Below are 11,302 nucleotides of genomic sequence, written 5' to 3' on the forward strand. Positions count from 1 at the left end.
ATTGTGAAGGTGTCACTTTAGGCTTTCAGTAATTGTGATGGCATTTCTCACTATTTTAATACATTCTACAAACCAAACAATCAATCGATTAATCAATAAAATAATCAGCAGATTAATCCAAAATGAAAATAATCATTAGTTGCAGTCAACTACAAAAGTAAAATGTTGCTTTTACGTTAATACATGAATAATAATAATCTAATGATATAATATGTAACAGCATAACAGCCACAGGGGCCATTTTCCTGCATTGAGTACTTTTACTTTGAATACTTTAATTACATTTTCTCCTGCTAATCATATATTTGTCACAATACAACAAAGACAATAGCCTACTTATTTTAACATCATCATCATCATCATCATCATCATCATAATTATTATTAGTAGTAGTAATTGTAGTAGTATTGTTAATACATGTGTACATATTTCAGTATTTTCAGGTAGGCTTGGGGAGCTGAGGGGTTGTCCATCGCCCCCTGGTGGACGTTTCGAGAAACCCCTTCACACCCTCCTCTGGCTCACCGGACGAGTTGTCATGGCAACTGTACAGCATGTGCTTACAAAAACAAGAGCTTGACCGTTCACAGACAGTTCTCTCGGCATTCGACATCCACGACGCCATCTTCTTCTTCTAGCATTTATCAGAGAGGAAGACAGAAGGCACTCGTGAAAACAGAAGGGAAGCCGAAGAACGATGAGCGGAGCCAAAGCCCGCAGCGACGCGCCTGTTGCTGAAAATGTCTCCGGCGGCGGGCACAGCACTGCGGCTCCTCCGCGGGACCGCAAGCCTGGCGGAGGGGTTCTGAAGAGGCTCAAGTCCCGGAGGAGCCAGGTGGACAGCAGGCCCGTCACGGAGGAAGACCTGCGGACACAGAGTGGACACATCACGCCGGAGGATGTGCTAGGACTGCGGGTGGCTACGCGAGGTTTGAGGCTCTCTCTAATGTCTTTTGTTGTTTACGTGGACCTCTGATACTTAATGTGCTACCTATGCTGAGTGAAGTATCTGAACATAATGTAACTACAACTAGTCTCTACAACCTCCAGAATCCATTTAATCTACTCATTACATAAAATTAGAACAAATGACGTCCAGTTGAGCAGGCTTACGTGGCTGTCAAATGGAGATAAGATTAGTATGGTATTGTATTATAGGCTATCTGTTATAATTAACTGAGAAAATACATATCTGACATCACAAACAATTGTCAGACGTCATTAGGATTATTTGAAAGCAGCTCAATGGACACTGGGGATTTAATAATATGATGCCTGTGTGACATAAAGGTTTTCTGTGGTGTCACTTTAATTGTACTAAAATCCTACTATGACATCAAACTCTTCAAAATGTCAAATGCAAATGACCTTACAGAGCACCACTGTAACATCACAGCCAGGACTGATCAGGAAGACTTTCTGCATGTAATTAAGAAAAAAAAAAAATACAAAAAATGACAACATGGGAGATTCTCATCAATGTTGTAGCCTATATTTACAGCTGCTGAGGCAACATGTGAAATTTGAAAGGAAAAGAAACTGTGAAGATTAAATTAAGCACGTCATCTCCCTCTTATGAGAAAGGGGCACTGTTTATGACATAATGAAATTGTAAAGTCATAATCAGTGTTTTTAATCATTCACGTCGTGGCATCGTTCATAATGCCATACATTCTTGCTGGCTTCATATGTGCCTGTTTTCCTGTAAACTCTGTAATGACACAGTAGCCCCACAGTGATCATTAAAGCTCTGTCTTATCTTATCATATTTGATGGTTAGGGTTTATATGTCTATGTAAAGTTGCGTGTGTCTTTGTACATGCAAAACCATCTGAGTCATCTGAGTGTTAACAAAGTCCAGCACAGTGTTTTGTATGTTATCTTTGTGCTTGTCAAAGCAGCCTGTCTGTGCTTTAAGGGTGTACATATTAACAACAATGGCTTGAAAATCATTTCCATGTTTATAACTCCTGTCTGTCATTGTTGCAGGGTACCTCTGTAAACCCGAGGACAATATTTATAACATCGACTTTGTACGCTTTAAGATCAGAGACCTGGAGACCAGCACTGTCCTGTTTGAGATTGCCAAACCCCCACATACAGGTAACGTGTATTATCCCGCTCCTTGTACTGTTTTATTTTAGCGTTTTGTTCTGTAATGCAAATGAAGCCGTTGACTGCAAAGTATCTGGCTTCTGAGCCCTTCAAAAATGAATGTACTGACCGTGCTGACAGCTTCTTCTCATTATTATTAGCTTAAAATGAATGTCTCTAAGCAAGTGGTCAGGTCCAGAAACATCCATCGCTGGTTATTTGGCTCAAAAATAGCCCTCAGTGTGAATTATTTCAAATGTCTCGGTCCTGTGTTGTGGGTCTCAGACGACGATGAGGAGAACAGAGAGGCAGACGCCAGCGCGGGCCGATTTGTACGCTACCAGTTCACCCCAGCCTTCCTGCAACTGAGGACCGTGGGAGCAACGTGAGTGACTCACACATCACCAACACACACCTAAGAAAAACACACTCACCTGTTCCATACACAAACACTGAAAACAATTGCAGCATTGTCTCTGTCAGCTAGACACATTTCAAATTACCTAATTTGGACCAGTGCAGTGTGATTGTATTAACATTATTATTACACAAGAACAGACCTACTGTTGTAACATCTGAGTCTCCCTTCTCCTTGAATTATTCAATCAGAGTGGAATTCACAGTTGGAAACCGTCCTCTAAACAACTTCCGCATGATTGAGAGGCACTACTTCCGCGATCACCTGCTGAAGAGCTTTGACTTTGACTTTGGCTTCTGTATCCCAAACAGCCGTAACACCTGTGAGCACATCTACGAGTTCCCTCAGCTGTCTGAGAGCCTGGGTGAGTCATCTTTTCCCAACCCACAGCCATTAGGAGTAAAACCTAAACATTCCTCAAATACGATTATGTTAAAAAAAGATTCCATATTATGATTATATGGAAGTATATTGTATGTATATATGATGTCACTGTAGCTCAGATAAGTTTGTGTCACCTTTTCCAAATGTTGAATCTCTTGGAGAAGATAGAAGATCTGTGTTCAGTGCAAATACCATAAGAACAGATCAGTAGTTCTTGCTAATGATATTTCCTTAAAGGAGATTTGTGACTCCTTCCCTGTCACATGTCACAGTGGAGCATTTAACACAAGTATGTATTAAGTAACAATTGAGCAAGTGTGTGAGGGGCGGGGATATGCACTTTAACAACAAGATCTTTAATCTGTTATTCTAGCCATGTCACATTCACAATTTTGCTCGACTTAACATACAGTATTCATGCTGTGTGTTGGATAATTTTATCCAAAATATCACCCCATATTGTGAATGCATACATTTTTATGACCCTCATTAATGGTATATGGGACGGTATGTCATCACAAATGTGTATATTAATGATAAAAAGTGGTTTTCTTGAAATGGCTCTAAATTCATAAAGGATAGGTTAAGATGTTTTGTTTAAGTCAGTCTGAATACAATACCTATATGCCACATGTATGCTGAAAGAGTTATTGGTCGCTGCAATCATTCCTCCACTCCATACTGGCCATAAAGAGGCTTCAGCAGTCTGAGCTTACAAGTGGGTATCTTCTTCCCTGTAGTCCATCTAGGTTTATTGCCAGTGTTGTGTCCCAGCGTCAAACCTAAATGCAACCACCAAGAAGTACCCCGCCGCCGCAGTTCAGCAAGGAAACGCTGCCCGGGGGGAAACACAAAGAAGGAATTTCATCCTAAAATATCTAACTTTGCAGGAGACCCACTTGATTTGGCTAACTTAAAACTGCTCAAGCCTCATGTTGGCTTAGGCTGAACACTGAAAGCGGAACAAAGACTGTGGATTCTGTCCTCTATGTTTCACAATGTAGTTGCTTTAGGAAGGGATTGCTTCAAGGCCAGTACAGCATGGCGCAGAGGAATGATTACAGCGGCCAGTAACTCTTACAGTGTACGAAATGTGCACGTGAGTATCAGACAGACGTAAATAAATCTGAAACTGTCCTTTAATGCTATGACATAAAAAGTTCATATAAAGCCACTTGTGTTATGTGGTGACAACTATGGTCTCATTAATATTTGCTAATGCATTATTTTCCTCATTAACTGCCTATCCAGCACTACTGGTTGTGTTGTGATATTATTGTTATTATGGAGGGACATCAGTGCCATTTGTTCCCAATGGCGGCCCCAATGTGAATCAAAGCTCTCCCCTCTGAGCAACAGAGCCTCCTAAGCATTTAAACATTTCGACTGCTTAATCAATATCACTGACCCAGTCATTTCAGGTTTTTTGTTTTGTTTTTATACAATCGGTTCTAAATGCTTGGAAATTTAAAAAAGCCTTTGTTGGGATCGATGACATGCATGTGTTGTCTGTTTTTCAGTCCGTCAGATGGTGGATTGTCCTTATGAGACCCGTTCAGACAGCTTCTATTTCGTCGAGAACAGACTGGTCATGCACAACAAGGCAGACTATGCTTATAACGGAGGACAGTGATATCTGCCTGCTAGCATGCAAACACAGACATAAACACACACACAAACAAGTACATGCACACACGTACTCACATTAATAGATATACATATACACACACGCATGTACATGGCTAAACATACAGACAGTTCATTCTCTCATACATGCACAACTAGCTACAGACACGGTTGAATTGCCTCTTGTGTTTGTAAAGATGAATTGCCATTCATTGCAATCATTTTCAGGGGGTGTATTCGATATTGCAGGAGGTCAATATCAGTATCTGCTCTGATGTCCAAACAGGAAGCTTCTGTTAGAAAAACGTTCAAAACGGGTGAATTTATCTGTTTTTAATTATAGTCGGATCTGTTTTTCAAACCAAATGAGGACTCATCACTCTAGTGGCCGTGTGACATGTGTCTCAAACAGACCAAATGGTTATTAGATAGATGGCTAGTCTCCTCTTAGCAATTTTAAAAGTGTCCTACCACCCCCTCAACACACACTCACACACACATACATACACACACCCAATCCCCAAGTGACACACATAGTGTTTACGCAGTGTTTGTCAGAAGCAGCTGTTCTCGGAGCTACCGCCTCCACAATCCACTCCAGACAATATCGGGGGAGAAAGAGAGAAACCATCCACAAAAACACTCCTGTCAAACACACATGGTCACTCCTGCGATCCCCTCCCCATCTCCCTCTCCTCTCTCGCTTTCATACACACACAGACACATCACTAATAGTACTGTATAAGATTTTGATCAACGGTCTCTGAGATTATTACTGTTTTTCTATTTAACAGTTTTCTCTGGTTGATAGCAACATGGAAATAGAACTGGTAACGAAATAAAAGACGATAACCTCAAGTACAAATTCAAGTAGAAAATACTCACAAGTTCAGAGAGTGGCAGAAAAGATGTGATATAATGCATGTGATGATATAAGCAAAAAAAAAAAAGGAAAAGCTTTGTAAAAATTTATCAGTGTGGAAAAAAATGAAAAAGAAGTGTACTTGGTCCTTTTTGCCCAGTTTAATTAGCTGTATTTTTTAATCATTCCCTTATCGCGCATGTCTTAAAACATCAAAATCAAGTTGGAATATGTCTGGAAACTGAGTCTTTCTTCTAGCTAGATAGTGTACTCCCTCTTTGTACTTTGTAAACTTTGGTGTTCAGGGTTAAAGGTGGTGTTTGTAAAAAAAAAAATAAAAAAAAATAAAAAATATATATATATATGTATAGTTTGTAAAAAGTGATAAAACAAAATAAATGTACATTTTCAGATACAAGATATGTGATGTTTGTTTTGATTTCTGAGGGTGAGAAAAGTTGAGCTGATTTTGGTAGGACAAGAAGTAAAGTCCCAAAAGTGGCCACTAGGAGGAGTTATATTATAACTAGGTTATAAATGAGTGCCACTGGTTTCAGTTTAGTTTCATGTTTGATTGTGGAAAAGATCACAGCGGCGGTTTTTATTATTATGCTGGAACATGTTGACATTCATATCTGGTATTTGCTTAAAACATCAGATGAGGTCATGATCTGATCCCTTTATAGCCGTCTATGACTATGGTTTCACTGCAGAGGGGACATAACACTGATGATATCATTTTAATTCCACATCATTACTTTTATCTACAGGCCACATGTGATGAGCTAGCATAGCATGCAATACATTTGTAAATTTGTTCAGGATTCTTACTTTGATCATCCATTTTTGCAGTCTTGTGGGATTAAAACCAACATCTGAGCCTCTGTTTATTCTTTCTCAGGCTGTTTCTTCCTATCTCTGTGTTCATCTGTTGATCTCTCTCAGTTTCCATCTCTCTTTCCAATTCTCATGCCCAAAATCTCATGGTCTTTTCTCCCTCGCCTCTCCTTTTCTGTTTCTCTCTCCACACCTATGCAGCTCTCCCTCCCTCGCTCTCCCGCTCTGTTTTTCCCTTTTCTTTCCTCCTCTCTCACCTGGTAACCAGACCTCTGGAGAGGAGTGTTGAGTTTCCACTTTCCCAGAGAAGAGGACAATCTGAGCCACACAAAGAGCCACAATGGACCCCCTCTGCTCTCTCCTCCCTTCACTCTGCCACAGCACAGCTGCACACACATACACACACACTGAAACACAAACTGAAATATATAAGAATACATACACCCTCTGCTTCTTAGTCGCCCTTTCCTGTTTACCTACTAATCCGGTTGCTTTTACTTTTCTATGCATGGCGCTTTCATTTATCTTTTCTCCAGCTGAATCCTTTCTATTTAACTCTTGCTTCAGTACTGTCTCTCTATACTTTTTGGTGTTCTCACTGACACATTGAGTTGTATGCAGTAAAGTAGTATCAGTGGTCACTTCCTTTATACCATTACCCCCTTAACAAAACTGAATTTCTCTTTGTTACATTGCTTATTTAATTACTTTAAAATTGATGATTGTCATCTATCCAACACATGGCATTTTAAAAAGGCATCCATAAGTTTACACACTCTTCTCCAAAAAGTGAACTACCCCTTTAAAATGCAGAAAAAAATAATGGTGTGAAGATCCAATGTGTCAGTTGCTGATTAGATCACAAAGCAGGGCACAATTTAACTGTGAGCTCATGAATCAATAACCACAGCCTTCCATCAGGCTGTAGGGCCTGCACACTGAAGCACGCAAGTAAAGCAGCTGTACTGTACTGAACCACGTGTTGGTGCCATTCAAATCACAATATATCCAGTTTGAGTGTTTACAATTAGCATATGCACACGCACTGACACATCCACAGCAATGAATACACACACTTTCCAACTTTCCAGGGATGATTTGTGTGTTCCCAGGCCTTCGTGGAATACATTTCAGCAGTCAGTTGTGGATCGACACGCACGCACCGGAAACAAGTGGACAGGTGGGATAAATCAACCTCATTCACCCCTCCCCCTACACACTAGCACACACACACACACACACACACACACACACACACACACACACACACCTATCTTTGTAACTGGCCCTCCCATATATCCTGTTCAGTGAATCACACCACATTGAGATTAGCAGTGAAAAGCACTGGTTTACTGAGGTTCCCCTGAAACACACATACACTCTCTCACACACACAGATCTACACTCAGGCAGGGGGACAGGGGGGACAGTGGTCTCCTATAAATAGCAACTAGGAATGGCGTTGATAGGTCCTGTGAAAAGAAATGGAGGGGGGAGTGGAAAAAGGATTAAAAGAAATACAGGGACGCACTGCAACTCCACTTGTGTGTGTGTCTCTAAGATACTTTGGAGAGAGGTGGCATGGATTTCTTGCTACCAACAAAACTCTCTCTCTTGAATCACCACCCTCCCTTAAAAAAAAACACCATCCATCCACTCTCTCTCTCTTACATATACACACTGTATACACGCGTCCTCGTCCTCGGCCTCCGAGGCCCTGGTGTGAAATCCATCATGTGTTAACACAACATTCCCTGCGGCGCGTCTTCCGACAAAGAGATGATGAGTCACGGCACAGTCCTCTCTTCTAAGTTGGCACGATGATAGTCTCGAAGATGGTCGTGACTCCTTCTGTATGTGTGATGATGTCATTTCCAGCAATTGCTTAGTGACATCACCCCCCTGAAAGAGGTCAGGGCAGACGTGAAGGTGCAAACATAAAGGATGGTGCATGTAAATATGAATAAACATCCATTTAGAGGTTTAAAAAAAAAAGCTAATTCATCATCACTGCTACCTTTTAAAATGCCAATAGTGTTAACCAAGAAAGTACACTTTTAAAAATAAGCACTTTAAGTATGTGTCACTTTTAAATGAGCATCTCATTTTGGATTGAATGGATGCTGTAATTTAATGTCATGCCAAGCAAATCTTAGTAGATGTGACAAAAGATAACAGATAATTAGTTGTCTGGGAGTTAATAATGCACTCAGCACAACAGTGATGGATAGACAGAGTCCATTTAACAAACTGTGACTCCCATACCAATTTCAAAGGTGGCAAGTGCAGTATTGACAATGTGTCTTTAAGTGTTAGGTCTCTGTGGATTTGTAACCAGAAGCCTTTGTGCGGCTTCTATTTTGTGTCTGTGTGTGTGTCTGTGTGTTTCCCTGCGTTTGTCTGCCCAACAGTCTGTGTGGTATTACAGTGTAGATCTCCAATGCTGCTGCTGCTGCTGCTGCTTACACTCATACAGCCGACAGACAGAAATAGTCTTGTGTCATCAGGGTAAATAGGTTGTGGTCTGTTTGTGCTCGCAGGAAGCCCACAGCCGCCTTCAGAAGCCTTTCAGAGTCTTCCAGCACCGTCAGTCCAGATTGTTTTGTGTGCGATTAATAAAAGGTTAACTTAACCCTCAGTCAACTGCTGAAGAGGCCTGTAAATCTCCCTCACAATCTCTTCCTTCCTCTCCCTTTCTCTCCTCCCTTTGTCTCTCTCCCTTTGCCACACCTTCGCCTGGGGGATGGAGGGATTGTGATCGGAGAACGGAGGTGGGGCTCCTGGTGCAACCACAGGTGTGCTTGTTTCCTCCCTTCTTCTCTCTCATATAATGATTTCTTTGGCTCGCCACCTGCCAGGTGGAAACAACAGCAACAGCAAATGGAGCACTTTAAAATGGCCTCCTGGCTTCCGCTTTAAAAAACTTTTTTGCTTGCTCTGTTTGTCTTTATCCATCAACAAACATTCCACTTGTGTCTTTTTTCATTATCTATTGCCTGCATTTAATTCATTGAGGTCTTCCTGGAACTACTTGTTGCTCGTTTACATCTTGCATCACATGCAAATGATGGCTTCTGACTCTAAAAACTGCTGCTGCTGAAGCATGTGGCTGACAGAGCCACGGCTACTAGCTTTTCAGATGTCAGAAGTCGCCTTTCTAACTCTTTTCTCTCGACTCCCATTCTCCACTCTCTTTCAGACTGCCTCGAGGGTGGTGGAGAGCAGGTCCCAGGCCCTGGCAGGTCAAAGGTTGCTCACAGACAATGGGTTCCCACTCTGGGTCAGCTGTGGTCAAGGAAACAAAAGCAGTGAAGACTTGGATTGGACAAACTATCTCAGTGTTTTAAGGTGGCAGAGTGACAACAAGACAGTGTGGGAGATGGTGTAGAGCAAAGGCAGAAATAATAAGTGCAATGTGAGCATACTGAAAACCTTTGTCACACACTGACCCACACACACACACAATTGTGTAAATTCTGCTTTTCCGCATACTTTACCAGATTTAAAAATCAGAAAAACTGTTGCTTAAGCTCCTGAAACAAGTTGCTCAAAAGCTACACATCTCCGTATCTTAATTGTCCTCTTCACTCTTTTTGTGTGTATTTGTTGGGTTCAAATGAATAATTACTTAAAAACATTTACTTACATTTGTATTATGATCAGAAGTAAAGCCAAGTGTTTTTGATTTATTCTTCCAGTATCTTTTCACATTGCTCTAACTTGTTCCATCCCCTCCCCCATGCCGCTGTCTTTCTCCTCTCTTTTTTATTCAGTGCCATTGATCATGCATGCAGAAATTCAGCACGCCCAACCATGGCTCCAGCCAGGATAGGTTAGCTAGTGCAAGGCCTTGTCCTACATACTGTTCTGTGGCTATGGTCCACCGGGCCACAGTCACACCCTCCCCCTGATCTGCCTCCACTCACTGACTTCCCCCTCACACACACACACACACACACACACACACACACACACACACACACACACACACACACACACACACACACACACATTAACTCTCAGAACCAGCACATACACAGGTCATCATGTGATGCTGGGAGTGTTAACTCATCATTACCAAAAACGGTTCAGGTTTTGAAGGGATATTCTGTGCTAATGTAATCAGATTACAGTATCCAAACTACAGAAACTTATAAATATCAGCTTGTTACATTTCATTTGGCCCACAAAAGCCCCCGAACCTACATGAATCTTGTTAGTTTAAAAATTTGTTTTTGACTGCATTATGTGTGTGCTGTGAGATTTTGGGTTTCCTGTGAATCAAGGTCACAATCTCATGAGTTAAGCAAGTGCATTTCACATAACTGTGTGAGCACTTGTTTCACTTTTGTTAGAGCAGCTGAGGTATGTGACGAAACTGCTCAGCTGACCAGGCTTGCCCTAGCCGAGAGAGTGGCTGAATTAGAGGTAATGCTGCTAATCTGCCACTTAGCTGGTTAGGATGGCCTGTCATGTGGGGTGAGAGAGAGAGAGAAAGAGAGAGAGAGGGAGGGATGGGTAAGATCAGGTTCAGATGAGGGGTGAACTGTGATTGGGCAAGAACTGGATGAAGGGTGGTAGAGTGGTGATCACAGCTGTTTTGGATGTGATAGATTAGGATGAGAGCTGGGCAGCAGGAACAGGTGGGCTAAGGGTTGGACCAGGCAAGGATGATTGATGGATGGAGTGGAAATCAAAAAGGGGGGTTGCATTAGGCCATGAAAGACTTTGTTGACGAGGGGTTAATGTTGATGACGATGAAAATGAGTCCAGGAGGTGACTTCAAACACGTGCGGGTTAAAAATGAATGAATACATGTGGTGGATTACAGCTGAATCTGGCCAAGGGTGCAGTGAGGGTTGGATTGAGTAAAGGTAATGAATACACATACTGTCACATACTATGACATAACATCTCTCATCACATCATATAGGCATCATGTAAGATCCATATCATATCACATTACATCATATAAGATCATATAATATGACATCACAACTCACATCACATCATATACAACAATATTATATATAAAATCCCATATAAGATCACATCACATCTCATTTAATATCACTTACAGTA

General features: G+C 41.4%; 1 protein-coding gene across 6 annotated transcripts; it reads left to right on the forward strand.

Moving 5' to 3' along the window:
- LOC122869020 (protein unc-119 homolog B-like) lies at positions 1-10,210 on the forward strand. 6 transcript variants are annotated; one of them, XM_044181554.1, is made up of 7 exons: positions 1-929; positions 1,990-2,103; positions 2,380-2,479; positions 2,704-2,876; positions 7,334-7,401; positions 9,420-9,635; positions 9,994-10,210. In XM_044181554.1, exons 1-6 carry the CDS (start codon positions 698-700, stop codon positions 9,606-9,608), a joined length of 876 nt encoding a protein of 291 aa, XP_044037489.1. In that variant the 5' UTR covers positions 1-697; the 3' UTR covers positions 9,609-9,635; positions 9,994-10,210. The 6 variants fall into 6 exon arrangements, 4 of the variants coding, with proteins under 4 accessions (XP_044037489.1, XP_044037480.1, XP_044037508.1 ...); XM_044181545.1 differs by having other exon boundaries at positions 9,420-10,210; XR_006376225.1 differs by lacking the exon at positions 7,334-7,401 and having other exon boundaries at positions 114-929.
- The last annotated feature ends 1,092 nt before the right edge of the window (positions 10,211-11,302 follow it).

Source organism: Siniperca chuatsi, linkage group LG2 (assembly GCF_020085105.1).
Source record: "Siniperca chuatsi isolate FFG_IHB_CAS linkage group LG2, ASM2008510v1, whole genome shotgun sequence".
Taxonomy (NCBI): Eukaryota; Metazoa; Chordata; class Actinopteri; order Centrarchiformes; family Sinipercidae; genus Siniperca; species Siniperca chuatsi.